At 38.3% G+C, this 16,104-nt stretch overlaps 1 protein-coding gene across 1 annotated transcript; it reads left to right on the top strand.

Annotated features, from left to right (window-relative positions):
- Positions 1-322: 322 nt before the first annotated feature.
- On the top strand, positions 323-13,096 carry LOC121254920 (actin-related protein 3). The gene is made up of 9 exons (XM_041155151.1): positions 323-802; positions 1,040-1,499; positions 8,536-8,682; positions 9,464-9,556; positions 9,746-9,865; positions 10,827-10,937; positions 11,694-11,819; positions 11,972-12,070; positions 12,656-13,096. Exons 1-9 carry the CDS (start codon positions 753-755, stop codon positions 12,734-12,736), a joined length of 1,287 nt encoding a protein of 428 aa, XP_041011085.1. The 5' UTR covers positions 323-752; the 3' UTR covers positions 12,737-13,096.
- The last annotated feature ends 3,008 nt before the right edge of the window (positions 13,097-16,104 follow it).

Below are 16,104 nucleotides of genomic sequence, written 5' to 3'. Positions count from 1 at the left end.
TGTTTCGGTTTTTTCCTAATGAATTTCTCTCTCTCCCTCTCTCTCTCTCTCTCTCTCTGAGTCTGCAGTACTATTATCTGTCTCTCTCCCTCTCTCGTATTCTCTGAAAACACGACCCCACTCATCGTCAACGTCTCCCACGATTTTGCAGCCACTTGATTTCGGACATCTTGTGGGGCCCAAAGGTGCTATCTAGGGCTGAAATCTAACCGTTGCTACCTTTCTCAGGTTCCCAAATCACACGGTCCAAAGACCCCGTCATACTCTAAAACTATTAACGACAAATCGGACAGTATATTTATTGTGTTTTTTGGAGCGTAAAATGACGAATTGCACCAGCAAAAGAAACAAAACAAACCCAACCAGAGAGAGAGAGAGAGAGAGAGAGAGAGAGAGAGAGGCATCAGATCGGTGGTTCTGTTGTTTCATTGCCAAGAAAAGTATCGAAGAAACGAGCGCACACACTCTCACACGCACAACCATGTCGACGAAGTTGTTACGACTAGCTCCATTCGCTTTATATGCTCCTCTTTTTTGTTGAAATGGGTGGTTCAATCACCAACTCCTGTACGTTGAGTGGCTGCTTTCGCTTACGATCCAAGTCTGCATCGCCATCACTAACACCTCCTCCTCCTTCTTCCTCGCGCTCCACAAACTGCCCTTCTCTACCATGATCCTCTGCCCTAAACAGTCTCTCGGATCTTAGCCACAGGTCCGCCTTCAACGCAGACATCTCCTTCTCTCTTATCCTCATGGACCCAGCTACCTCTCGTCCCGCTGTAGTAATCGACAACGGCACCGGGTACACTTTTATACGTCTCCATAGTTAGTGGTGTATTTGTGTATGTAGTATATATAGGCGCAAAAACTGTTTGACGAAATTCCTCAATTGGATTTGCTTAATTTTACCTATATTCATGTGGGTTTATATCAATCTGATTCTTACAACCCATGGGGACTCCAGCAATTTGACAAAATTATTCATCAATTGGGTTTTCAATAAGTTCTGTGTCCCTTTTTTTCTTTCTTTTTTTTACAGCTATACTAAGATGGGGTTCGCCGGTAATGTTGAACCGTGCTTCATCGCTCCGACGGTAGTTGCCATAAACGAATCGTTTTTGAACCAATCAAGAACCTCTTCAAAAGCCAATTGGCAGGCGCAGCACAGTGCGGGCGTAATGGCCGATCTCGACTTCTTTATCGGGGATGAGGCGCTTGCGAGATCCCGATCTAGTAGTACTTACAATCTCAGCTATCCGATTCGGAATGGTCAGGTGGACAACTGGGATGCAATGGAGCGATTTTGGCAGCAGTGTATATTTAACTATTTGCGGTGTGATCCAGAGGATCATTACTTTCTCTTGACAGAGAGTCCGCTTACTGCACCGGAGAGTCGCGAGTATACTGGTGAAATTATGTTCGAAACGTTCAATGTTCCTGGGCTTTATATAGCGGTGAATTCCGTCCTTGCTCTTGCGGCCGGTTACACAACGTCTAAGGTTGGTTTCGATGTTCAAGTTTCTTATTTTTTTTCGCGGATTTAGAATCACGACATTCGCTGCTTATAATTTATTTCAGATGGTGTTAGGATTTGGTTTGAGTAGTTTTAATATATTTTTTTTTTACAAGTAATAAGAGATTTTATTAATGCAAGTACTTAGACATAACTCAAGTACACAGGAAGTATACAAATGGAAACACTTAAATACAAGCTATGAACTAGGAACTAGCAAAGTCTAAAACAGAAGCATTTAAAATATCCCCATTCAGTACAAGAGTTATTGCCCAAAAGCAAAGAGTTCGAAAGAAAAACTCTGTAAATTCTCCCAAAAAATGTTCTCTATCATCAAAACAGCATCAATTCCTTTCTAGCCGTAAACACCACATTAAATATAGAGGAATTATCTTCCAAATATCAGCAATATGATGGCTGCCCATATATCCTTTCCAACAAGCCAATAGATCCACCACTCTCTTGGGCATCACCCAAGCTACACCCGACCTGCTGAAAATCTCATCCCAAATAGTATTTGCCACCTGACAATGCAGAAACAGATGATCATCTTTCTTGCACAAGTAACACTAGTTTTAAAATATTAAAATAGTTTTAATTTTAAAATGTTAAAATAGTTTTAATATTTTAAATTGGCTAGTTATATAGTCAGTTTTAAGTAGAGTAGTATTTGAATTTGGGTGGTTATTGTGTAGCCTATTTAAAGGCCACATGTTGTTAATAAAAATGTTGAGAATTTTCTTGTGAAAATTGTGGTCTTTTCCAGCCCCAAGTGGAGTTTGTGGTGTTCTACTACCCTAAGTGGAAAATTTCTACCTCGTTATTGTCTAGGTTCCTATCAAATGGTGCAAGATTTAATTCAAATTTAATTCGAATAGTTGACTTCTTGAATTCAATCTGCAATTCTGACATTGCTCATTCAAGTGACTACTAGTAACCATAAAATTTCACTGAGAAATCGCTGGAGGCCTCATATGGGGTTGAGAAATGGCAGTAGCAAACCCCACTTACTACTCTTAGCAAAAAAAACATTTGCAATTTTTATAATAACTCTGTTTTTACTTAAGAAAACTTACATGGAGGAGGTGGAGATATTGAAACAAAAGCAAACTTATATGGTACAACTACACACACGTCACTTCCTCCCACCAACAATATAGGTGCGCACAAACATTTGTAAACTCATTCATAGACTCACACCTCAGGCTAGCTCAAACCCTCACTTTAACACGTTAATTACTCTGTTATGAACCTGACTAGACGGTGTTGTTTGGGGATGAACTGGAACTTAAGTTGCAACGCAGTGTTTCATGCCTTGGGACATTTGCATTTCATTTCCTTTTAGTCATTTAAATTTTGAAGTTTGTTGTTTACTTTCCACGTGTCATCTCGTTATTAGTCTCGTTAATTAGTCATGCGAGGGGTATAAGGGAGCAGAGAGGGAAAATAGAGGGATCATCTGGAATCTGATAGTCATTTTGAGTATTTTCCTTTGGAGGTTTGGGCCCCTTGAATGCCCCTTTGTATCTACAGCAGACTTGAATTTATGAAGTTTTTCACCCTTATTCCATAGTTTGTTCTTGTTTTACATTTACTATTACAATTAGTATCTGTAAGAGAAGGAACTATCTAGAGTCCAACGATCCTTCATGGGGGACGGGGTAAACTTCAACAAATAGCAAGCAAATTTGCTGTTGATGGAAAAGATTCTTGACCGAATACATGCAAATTACAACGTTTTCAAGCATCAAGTGCAGGAATCCTTCTTGGTCTGCGAAGACCAAACGGCGTAGGAGGAAGAAGAAAATGCAATCGAGGTGGAAGAGATAGTGGCAGTGCATACGGAAATTGTCCCCAAAGAAATTCCCCTTTCATCTGTTCTCAAAAATTCTTTCGGAAATCCCAACTTATGTTCTCAACCTTCAGATTTCCCTCTTTGTATTTCGTTTCTCTCCTTCATTAACACGCCGTTAGATATTGATCTCACAAAAAGAAGAATGGAGGAGGATGAACCACGAATTGCGTAGCCTCATGGAAAAGTATGAGGAGATGGCAAAGAGGATAGTGGCCTCGTCATCGGTTGACTAGTTGCTTAACAGGACTGACTAGCTCTATAGCGCGAAAGTGATGGTCGCGCCCCTAGCTCCAAAGTTTCAAGTTCCCAGGTCAAGATGTACAACAGGTCCAAAGATCCTCTCGTGCATCTAGAGACCTTCAAAGCCGACATGATCTTGCTCGGGTTTCCTAGAGAGATTGCAAACGCACTTGATCATCGAGATGCACCTCATCAACAACATCAATGATTCTAATACGCTGATTAATTGTAGATGTAGGGATGTTTTTCTACGCCTCACATGGCATCCTCCATGGGAAACCTATAGGGAAGAGAACTTAGCCCTACGACTTCTCTGCTCCAGGAGGACTTGCAAACAGCGGTACCCGTTGGTTCTCCAACCATGTCCACATATGGCCCTCTCTCTTTGCTTAGGTCACCATCGCTATTGCCTCCAACAAGCGACTACATCTTCAGGAGGACAGGGTCGTTCCTTCATCATGGTGCAACAATACACGGTGGAGCAACTGGTGGCCGAATCCCAACCTCTGTTCCAGTGGAATCCTCTCGATTGGATCCCCAACCACAACCTGGTATGGCTCTCCCTTTCTCTCTCAGAGTTTAGTATGAGTTCTCTAAACCAAAGCCATCACAAAACTAAGAAAGGTGTCTAAACTAGATCTTAAGTTCGTTTCTCGCCCAAACTCCAATCCCACCTTCTCTTACCAAAATCAAACCCTATTTCTTGTCACCTCTCAATTCTCAATTTCTTGTGCCTAGGATCGTTGTACACGGTGCCCTCCTTCTAGATGGGTGCTATTTATAAGTGCTGGAGGCGAGGCTGTAAACGAGGTAGATTCCAGTACAAAATTTGTCCATGACACACATTATGAGGGGGGAAATGTTTTCCAAACTAATGAATCAATAACTCAGGACGGAGATTTTTCACTCATCTATCAGTTTGCACAATTGGGAAAATTTTCTTATCATTTCAATGATCTTCCTCCTGGAGACTATTTGGTTGACCTTCATTTCACAGAGATAATAAACACAAACGGACCTAAAGGAATGAGGGTATTCAATATGAGAATAACTTATGGCCGGTCGGTCTGCTATCTTCCAAATAACAGCCCTCCAACGATTGAGTGCCAAGTGGGCCTTCCATATCAACTCTCATGTGTACGCACAACAGAGGATGAAGAAACAAAAAGCCTTCACCCTCTCTAGTAACCCTTCCCCTCTCCTCCCTCTCCAAAAACCTCTAGAGCCCCCCTCCCCCTTACATGGAAACAAAAACCCCCCTTTCCAGGACCAGAACCTCGAAGCCCCCCTCACTCTCTCCTAGGACCATTTGAGACAGGTTCTTTCCCTTTCCCAACCCATAACCACCACAAAAAATAGGTGAAAGAGACTGTCATAGTTTGAGCCCAGCAATCGTTAGAAAGCATTTTTATTTTATAAATTAACGAACTCTTTGATGACAAAGATTTGTTGAAAAAAAATAAGGAGAAACAACATACAATTAGGAATAATTAGAAGTGGTGCCTGCATGTTACAATAACCACTCCGTTGGGCAAAGATCAAATTCCTTAGTAGAGAGATAAAACCCATCAATCTCTATTGCCAATTTCAGAATGGCCAAAGCTTCACAAAATCAAAAGCATGATTAAATGGGTGCAAAAGTTTCCATCGTTTTGGGCGAGAATACCAACGGGAATGGCAGACTTTGCATCAAGCTGAATATTTCCAAGGCTGAGTTGGACCCAGTTGTTTGATTATGAACATGAACACAAACACCCTTTTTGCAGCTGCAAAATGTTTCCCTCGCATCAAGGCTGATCATGAATGAGTAGAAGAACAAGCTTCTGCACTTGCAAAAGAATCCCCTCGCGTCTGCAACATTTGCAAAAAGGTCTTTGGTTCTGGTAAAGCCCCGGTGGTCAAATAGCAGAGAGAGAGAGAGAGAGAGAGAGAGAGAGAGAGGGTAGAAAGAGAGGGGAGAAAGTGAGGGGTGGGGATTATATGGGATTTGCTGAGGCCGGTTGTATTTTAAGATCTGGCGTGGTGGGTTTTTATTAGAGGTTGTTAAAGCCTTAGTTATGGACGGACCGTTCCAAATCGTTTCTCATTCAATATATATGTCTAGGAGGAAAAGCTCCTATCTGTTTCTCTGTAGTTGGAGTTAATAAGCCATTGTTGTTGGTTGACTACATTATTTCTGGTGTTGTAGTTGCCATAGTTTGGGGTGGGTCAAGTGCAGGAATTGTTGAGACTCTAGAGAATGAATTGACAAGATTATGGGCTCAGGGTGATGCACAGATTGCATCTGGTTGTGGTCGCATGCAGGTCAAAATGGATTGCTGTGAGAATGGCTGGGAAGCAGTAAAGAAGGCAAAGAATGCAGCATATATTTCAGGAAATGAAGCCGGAAAGATTTCGAAAGAGATACAAAAGGTGGAGAAGCGAAGGATTGTTAGAAGTACCCTTTGTAATGATAGAAGTTCTCAAAGCCACTGCATGATAATCCTTGATGTCCCAACAATGGGAGGACGCCTGATGCTTGTAGACATGGGGGGATCTGAAAATATTGAGCAGGCTGGTCAAATTGGATTCGAGGCAAAAATGCAGATAGCAAAGATCAACCAAGGAAACATAGCATTGAAAAGAGTGGTTGAATCCATTGCAAATGGTCCGAAGGAGATACATAAGATGATCTCCACCCTTGAATATGGAGCAAAAGCAAAATGTATTGTCTGTGGCCCTCATACGCCAATTAAGGATAAAATTGGAACTGAAGATTCTTCGTCTGCAGTCATTCTAGGATCAAGGTTTGCTGCCATGGATGAATTTATCTTGAAGCAACAACGGGAGAACAAACTAAGGGAGAAAGAGCGACATGAAGCACACAAAGGGCTCTTGAAGAAAGAAGAAGAAGTTGCTGCACTGAGAGCTAGACGTGAGCAATCTGGAGCAAGAGGAGGAGATAAACTTAAGGGTAAATGAGAGAACTCAAATTCTGAAATATGAGCTGGAAAAGAAATTGGAGGAGATTAAGTCTGAGCTATGCCGTTCAAGGGATGCAAGTGGTGATGAAAGTGCATTAAAGGACGTGGATTTGCCAAAAGATTATCGTGGATATATACCAATGTGGTCCCAGGAATGGTAAAATCAATGGATTTGGACATGGATGACCAAGAACCCGTTATTGATGAGGTGAAACATGTGGGCGGATTTGTTTGTAAACCTGCTGGAATCCAAGGTATTTTGGATCATTCTCACCCAGTAAATCATGCTATTTTTGCAAAAAAATTGGGAAACAATGTAGGTTTAAGCACGGTATTCCAGGAAGAAGCAGTAGAAGGGGATGGTGCAGCCATTAAAGTACTCAGCAATTATGTTGTACAATATGCTTTGGCTCTGGTACTGAAAGAGAGTTTTAAAATTTACTCTGCTATCAATGATGGGATCATCAATCTTGTTGAGAAGTTTTTTTTGGGATGCCAAGACAAGAGGCTGTGAAAGCCCTTGATGTTTATAAACGAGCTGGCTAGCAGGCATTTGGCCTTTTTGAGTTCTATGAAGTTTGGAAAGGATTGGGATTTGCTAGGAATTTCAAATTCGTCTTAGAGGTCATCCACTATCCTTTCTTACAACTATGGAAGAGTACATAAGAGAGGCACCCCGGGTGTTTCACTTCTTTTATTTTGCTCTTGATCTTATTATTCTGTGTCACAAGTGAGGCAGTGGGCCAATGCTTTCATGCTTTCTGGTGAGTTAGGAGAATAATCACTGCTCTAAACCTTGAGGACAAGGTTCTTTAAAGGGAGAGGATTTGTTATGAACCTGACTGGACGGTGTCGTTTGGGGATGAACTGGAACTTAAGTTGCAACGCAGCGTTTCACACCCTGGGACATTTGCATTTCATTTCCTTGTAGTCATTTTAATTTTGAAGTTTGTTATTTACTTTCCTCGTGTCATCTAGTTATTAGTCTTGTTAGTTAGCCCTGTGAGGGGCAAGGGGTATAAGGGAGCAGAGAGGGAAAATAGAGGGATCATCTGGAATCTGATAGTCATTTTGAGTATTTTCCTTTGGAGGTCTGGGCTCCTCGAATGCCCCTTTGTATCTACAGAAGACTTAAATTTATGAAGTTTTTCATCCTTATTCCTTAGCTTGTTCTTGTTTTACATTTACTATTACAATCAATATCTGTAAGAGAATGAACTATAACGTACTCATACACGTTAAGTCACCTTGCTTCACATTACATTACATGCGATGGGAATGAAGATTCCAGTATGTATATGCCTGTGGGTATCCCCCAACCTGAAATTTTAACTTGTTTCATTTGTGGATTTGTGGGATAATTTTCTGGATGATAACCAGGGAGAGGGGGGCTGTAAGGAGGGAGGAGGCAATGGTGAGGTTCATAGAGAGGGGCATGGCTCTCACATTTGTCATTTCTGTTCTCAGATATAAGGCAAGGGGGTGCTAGCACAAAAAAGCTCTTGCCTTAAAATTTCTGATAAAGCTCTTGCCACAAAATTAGTTTAACAATGTAGAATTTTAATATTACATACAGACATGCACAGCTTCAAACCAATTGCTGGAACACTTTTTTCCATGCTTATTTGCGCCTTGTTCTTTTTTTTGTTAAGTGAGAAGAATTTATTAATCCACATAATTAGGCTTGCAACTCTTTCTAAAAATGATCATAATAAATTTATCGAACTGCAAAAAATGGTGCATTGCCAGGAATCTCGTCAGATGTTGTTTGGATTTTGCTTTGCTGCTGTTGGTTATTATTTTTTGTTGTTGTGGTTGCTGCTTATGTTGTTGTGGTTGTTGAAACCTATATCTGTCCATCCATCCATTCATCTAGATCTATGTGCCTGTGCATATTTCTACTGCCATCTTTGTATTTTTTTATTTATTTTCTTCCATTTAGATTGACCTACAGTTCTTCTTAGTGTGAGATGACAGGGGTGGTTGTGGATGTTGGAGATGGGGCCACTCATGTTGTACCTGTTGCAGATGGTTATGTAATTGGGAGCAGCATTAAGTCAATTCCTATCGCCGGGAAGGATGTTACTCTTTTTGTCCAGCAGCTTATGCGGGTATGCTCTCCTTGAATCTCATTGTACAAACTGTAAGTTGGTTGTGCTGGCTATGTTTGGAAGATCATTGCTGTTAAATATATACATTATATCGCATCCTTTATTAATTACAATTCTATTGGCAAATTCTTTCACATGTTTGGGGCCATCGGACTAGGGGGAATTTCTCCTTAAATTAACCGAGGAGGTGCATTTGTGGGAAACTCCTTGCTAAGGGCCCGTGCACCCCTATGATTAGTCGGGTCAATGTTTCCTGAGGTCATATGCACCCCTAGGATTAGTCGAGACTTTGTCTCGGACACCCATGGCCAATAATAAAATCTGTTGGCAAATTCTAATGTCATAATGAGCTGGATTTAGGTGGTGGAATTGAAGACCCTTGGATCTATGATGAAGAATAGAAATTTTTGACATAACTTAGTTTGTAGTGTTAATTTAATTAGCAATACCAAATTAATAATAGAGGCTCGTTGTTTGGTGCCTACAGTATTGGCATTCTTGAAATGTAGCTCCTGGAATGTTTTGATCTTTCCAATTTTAAGTTCTTCATTAAAGAAAAACTCAATAGTAGACTGATTGAATTTTTTTACTGTTATAAATGTAACATGTCCTTGCAGTGATATATGAGAGAAATTCTTGGTCCATCCTACACCTCATTGTCCGACCCTTTTCATTGTTGGATTCGAACAGTTTTATCTGCATCAATATATTATAGCTGGAAAGTTTGAATCCCTTTAATGGCTTCTTGTGGACTCTTGCATTTTGGTATTGTTTCATGTAGGAAAGAGGAGAGAATGTGCCCCCTGAAGACTCATTTGAAGTTGCTCGGAAAGTAAAGGAAACATATTGCTACACTTGTTCTGATATTGTCAAGGTGCACTCACTTTTATAACAGTTTGAGTCGAACAAATTTTGCTACAAATGGATATCAATACTTTTGTCCTGGGCATTATATTGCAAGTTTCCAGTTCTTCGTATTACTTTCTCCACTAGAAATTTTTGTCAATCTGAATTTCATCTAGAAATTACTTGATGACAACTCTCATTTCTCCAACGTTTTCAGGAGTTCAATAAACATGATAAAGAGCCGGCAAAGTATATTAAGCAATGGAGAGGTATTAAACCAAAGACAGGGGCACCATACTCTTGTGATATTGGCTATGAACGGTTTCTTGGCCCTGAGGTTTGATATATTTATCTTTGACCATCTTCTCCATCCTACCTAAGTTCATTCTATTGAATGAAGAGTAGGTGGTTTTCCAGATTTAACGAGCAACTGTCTCAGAATTTAAGCTAATATGGTGCAAGTTGCAATTATGTCAGTAGGAGCTGGTAATGGAGACCTGTTATAATTATAGGGTTTTATTTGTCTTGTAGCTGCCTGTCTCTTAACGTTTCCCTCATATAAATACAAGTATCTGTGTCTGTCACTTGATACAGTCAAAGCAGAACATTTCAGTTCTTTGCTTAGATGTTCAATTGAGTTTTTATTATATCCTTCCCAATAATATATTTTTTTCAATTCCTGGTCGTCTTGAATTGATATTCCACATGCGCTGTGTTGGAATTTTTACTTTTTCAGTTTTTTGATTCTTAAATTGATTGGTAGGAAATACCATTTCAGCAAACAATGAGGCGGGGTGGACATCAGATTAGCTGGTATTAATTGTTGGGAGATCTTTTTTATTTATTATTTCATACCTATAAAAAAAATTAATAGATCTTTTTTGTTTTGATAAGTTTGTTGGGAAATATTTATATATTTCAATCTAAGGATATACCCATACCAGAATCTCGACAAGGAAAAATTTGTTCCAACAGACATTAGATTATTTTTCTCAAACAATTACAGTCAACACCTCCATTTGTGGACCAAAAAGATGAGGAATTTGATGTAAATTCCCGAAAAGTTCATGTTTTTGGTTTGGTCACTGTATTTGAAGGTTCTCATAATCTTTAATGTCAGTGATACAATTGACAAGATTATGTAGTGTTCAAGAATAATAAAATTACAAAACATTTCTGAAAGAGGTTGGAAATAATATACAGCTGGTTACAATCATAACTTTGCTGCTTTTGAATGGCTTTTTACCAACTGCATACTGTTGAAACTGTTTTCTGTAATTTGTTTGACATGTTTACAGGTTTTCTTTAGTCCTGAGATTTATAGCAGCAAGTTTAACACCCCTTTGCCAGAGGTAATTGACAAGTGTATTCAGTCTGCACCAATTGACACAAGAAGAGCTTTGTATAAGGTAAACTACAAAGGCCCAAGAAACTTATGCAAACTTTGTTATTAGAGCTATTATATTCCAATGGAATACTGTGAGTGGCTATGTTGGAGGGCTTAAACCTACTGATGATTGCTTGTACTTATGAAAAGAAAAAAGTATTAAGGGGGGCTTCTGTAGTTGCTCCTTTATCCTTAAGTTGTGTTTGATGGACTCTTATACTCTATAATTTATTATGGGCATCCATAATCCAACAGTTCTTAATTAAAAAATCATGATTGTTTTGATTTCCAAGCTTTTTTTATTGGCACTGGGTGTCCGAGAACAAAGTCCTGACTAATCTCGGGGGTGCACAGGCCCTCGGCAAGGAGTTTCCCACAAGTACACCTTGGGTAATTAAAGGGGAAGTTTCTCCAGTCTGATGACATCTAAAAATTGTTTGCACCCAAGAGAATTCGAACCTTAGACTTGAAGAGAGCATAACTTGAGCCAACCCCTAGGGGTTTGATTACCAAACTTTAGCATGGACAGTTCTGATATATCATATAGTTATTTGAATTGCTTATAGTTTCAAGGTTCTAATTTTTTCAAATTAATTGTTTTTTGTTTAGTTTGCATTAATGAAAGGTTATTGTTACTTACCGAAAAGGAAAGAAAGTTATTGCTGTATGCCTTGTATATTTGAATTTTTCTCACGTTCTGCCTCGTTCATAACCAATTGTTTATCGTACAACTCTCTGATTTTATTTTTTCTTTTCTTGTTTTTCCCGTTCTTCTCAGAATATAGTTTTATCTGGGGGCTCAACAATGTTTAAGGACTTCCACAGGAGGTTGCAGCGGGATCTGAAGAAGATTGTGGATGCTCGGGTTCTTGCATCAGAGGCTCGACTTGGTGGGGAAGTTAAAGTAAGAGTTTCATATTTACAACTGACTTCATAGTTTACAATTTCTTTCATATGTTTTGTTATATATAGAATATGTTTCACTGATCACCTCATGGAAATGCTGACCTTTTTTTGTTCGTTTTCTCTGTCTCTCTCCCACCCTTGGGTCTGCAGTCACAACCAGTGGAAGTCAATGTAGTTAGCCATCCCATCCAGAGATTTGCGGTTTGGTTTGGAGGCTCTGTCCTTGCATCGACACCTGAATTTTTTGCGGTAGGAAGTTTTTGCCCTCTCATCCGAATAGACATAAATTACGGCAATTATTGCATAGGTTCTCTTTTTGCACCTGAATCATCAAGTTTCATATTCTACTTTACTGTAGAAGACATGGTATGGTTTCTCAGAGGTATAGTTACGAAGTCACACTTTAGTGTTGCTTATACCCTGAACCTACTTATTATAAAAGAGTTGCTATCTTGCATGTCGCCTCTTGAGAATCAAGGGAACCACTTCATTGGTTTCAGAGAAGACAATGACGGGGACACTTAATACAAAGCTAAAAAGCTGAATGGTGTAAAGAGAATTTTAAAGTTTGAAGGAACAAGCTGGATTCTTGATTGCTCTAGTGTTAGCAAAAAACAATGCATTACATCATTTCAGTTGGGCAAGATGTTGTACTCATTTGTTAAGTTCAAGTCGGCAAACAAACTTTCAAAAGAAATTTATGAAGTTAATTTCTGTCATTGTAGCTTTTGATGTTTGATTCATTGAGGTCTCTCTATCAACATTACCCAAGTTAAGATATTCTTGAGTCTCCAAATATTGGATTTATGACTGGAAGTTGTGCCCCATGTGCAGGCTTGCCATACAAAAGCAGAGTATGAAGAATATGGTGCTGGCATATGCCGAACAAATCCTGTTTTCAAGGGAATGTATTGATGCAAAAACCATTTTGGATGATCATCATTTTCTGAGTGAGATGGTCAATGGAATGCCCCATCATTTCCGCCTTCCATATTCACTTCATTCACGTCATGGGCCCCATCTTACTTGGTGGCATTCACGCTCTCTTGAGTTGGTGTAAGTGATGTAAAATGTGTTTAGTATCATTTTTGTAAGAATATATGGGTTTTTCCTGTATCCATTCTTTCATTAGGGTTTCAACAGTTCTGATCTCAGCAGCCAATAGGAAATGGTCATTGTCATTGGGGTAAATGGTAACCGAGCTGAAGTGCAGTGTTCAGCATAGATTAGAATCGGATAAAGATTTTATTCTTTTATTAAGAGTGATTACTCTACCAGCCCTCTACTCTCATTGCCTTATCCTTTAAATTATCAGTAGTTTTATTTCTATCCAGTTGCCCTTTGGTGGCTTCAATCAATTTCGAAATTCTCTCTAGAGGTCGGGGATGTGGGGATTGTAGAGAGCAGATAAACAATGGATGTGGGGATTAACTTTTTATGTTGGAATCATCCTTTTCATCATCAAGATCGATGGCAATAACATTATAACGGGGATGGGTCTTTTCTACTGTCAATTTCAACAAGGTTAGAGGCTGAATGTCTATTGAAGAGAATGCTTCCAACATGAAATTGTGGATGCGCCCCATTGCGTTTTGTTATGCTCATGTTGCTTTCCTTGCGAGACATACAATTTAAATGTTTAAATCCATTATCTTCGACTGCTTCTAAATTTTTAGGACAATTAATGATTAACCATGATATCATAGGAATGATTTTGATTTTGATTTTGATTTTGAATTTGAATTCTGAATTTTACGTTATTCTAAATTTCTCTTTTCTTATGAATCTGAATTTTTAGGACAATCAATGGTTTAACACTTTATATGGCCTTGCACGATTATTACAATTAGTATCAATGGTTTAACACTTTATATGGCCTTGCACGATTATTACAATTAGTATCAAAGACTCCTTTCATATGATTCACAAAATTCTAAACTATTTAATGCTTCTGTAATTGTTAATAGGACTATTTAACTGGTCGGATTTCATTCCGGTTTGATCCGGAACTTGGGTATCCATTTTCATCCCGAATAAAATTCAAGTCGAAAACTGCATCACCTTACCCAGACCCCACTCGGTCCTACCCAGGCCGGGTACGGTTATGACACCCGAGTTATGACACCCGAGTACTGAGTTTTATAAAAAAAAAAAAAAAAAATTCAGTATCAACCCTAACACCTCTCTCTCTATCTCCCTCTCCCGCTAGAATGTTTGAAGACACTAACTATATATTTCATGGGTCGATTATCACCATCCCACATCTTTTTCACATATTTCAATTAACCCACAAACAAGCTTGAAAGCAATAACTGACTTGCTTTGTTCCATCCTAAATCCCTCGAGTAGAAACAGTTTTCGAAAGGGGACTTTGTTGTTTTGAGTGCGCGCAAGTGGAGAGATGGGCCTTATGATATCATAGATAAGTACATGACAACTTCTTTTGGTGCTTTTAATGGTCATTATGGACCCTGGGCTATTATCTGAAAGCTGATGACATTGTTTATTTGGACCTAAATTCATTCTGTTTGTGTTGCTCGTTTATTGAATTTTTCCAAATTAGAGTGAATTTCTTTAAAAAACACCAATAATAGACAAAAAGATGGACTTGCTAGCCATATTACTATCTTAAGTGTAATGATATATACAGTCATAGAGTGTGTAAATATTGTGCAGTCATTTTAAAAAAGAACGGAATCTACTATTAAAAAAATAATTTTTTTTTCATGTGGATCTAGTATTTATTCACTTTTTTTAAAGTGATTGCACGACGCTTGCACACTTACGACTGTAACTATCATTTTTCCTATCCTAAAACCCTACATTCAGTGGGAGCTGTTGCATGAACTACCCTACATTTTATTATCTAATATGTTTCAACTTCAACAATTTACAATTGTTTTATCTTTTATTAAAATAGGGGAACACTATATGGTGTAATAGAAAGTCTTAACTAATCGACTATCAGTGTACATGTTTAACTCTTGAGAATACTCACATTATGTGAGAATTTTATAGTCTCACTCCGAGCCTCCAGGATCATATTTTTTTTTTTTTCTTGTTTTTATAGGACCAACACCTAATCAACAACCTTTTCTAAAACTTGGAAGAACAAACAGAACAGGAATGATATTTCTATAAAATCTTGGTTAATACATCACTTGGTGAAGATATGGAATAAAAATACACCTTTTTTGGTCTTAAGAATCATAAAAATATATGTTAATTCACTGCTTTTGCTTTTTATTTTTCTTTCTATAACTATACTTCCATATTATTTTCTCTCTCATTATGATATTTATTTTTCTCATTGTTGATCTTTTGGTGGTTTGTTATATATTACTCAATTATAAATGGAAGAAGATACATTGAGTTGTAATGTTGGTACAACACAGAGGGTGGTGGTGACTCTTCTTCTATTCTAGTGGATATAGAGGAGCATGGGATTCTTCCCCCTTCATCCACATATAAACAAAAATCCTACCCAGTCCGTCCCACGTTTATCCAAGAAATCCCAAAAAATACCTAGCAATCAATCGGTGGTATGGGAACACATAAAGTTGATCATATTGATTGTGATAACCTGAAAGCTCAGTGTAATTATTGCGGTAAGCTATTCAATTGTCATTACAAGAATGTCACTTTATCTATGATGTATCACATCCATGATGCCTTGAAACTTCTCCTCTTAGAATTAAAAGAGTTCAAAAAATTCAAACATCTAGTGTTAAGAAGGATGTGGATGGAAGAATATATAGTCGATAAGGACTTGTGAAGTATGATGTAGAAAAACTTAGGGTGTCAACCGCTAAGTTATTTATTAGGTGTGAATTGTCTTTTAGGCTTGCGGAGCATGATGGGTTTATTGAGCATGTGGCTAATTTGGAATATAGATTTATATTATCATCTTGAACCATTTTATGAAGAGATTGTGTTAAACTACATAATAAAGAAAAGATACGGTTAAAGAAATTGTTGGATGGTCAAAAGATTTATCTTACCACCGATACTTGAATATTGATGTAAATTATGAACTAATGTGTTTTACTGCACATTTTATTAATTACAATTGGAGACTACATAAGAAAATACTTTAGTTTTGTCAAATTCCTTACCATGAGGACAATACTATTGGGAGGGTGTTGGACTTGTGATTGCATGAGTTGAGGATTGATAAAATTTTGATCATTACTATTGATAATGTATCTTCTAATGATGCTGCCATTAATTACATGAGGAAGATAGAAGATAATGATTGTACCATCTTAGGTGGTGAGTTTCTT

This window comes from Juglans microcarpa x Juglans regia, chromosome 3D, assembly GCF_004785595.1.
Source record: "Juglans microcarpa x Juglans regia isolate MS1-56 chromosome 3D, Jm3101_v1.0, whole genome shotgun sequence".
Lineage (NCBI taxonomy): Eukaryota > Viridiplantae > Streptophyta > Magnoliopsida > Fagales > Juglandaceae > Juglans > Juglans microcarpa x Juglans regia.
This window is presented reverse-complemented; position numbering and strand designations above follow the sequence as displayed.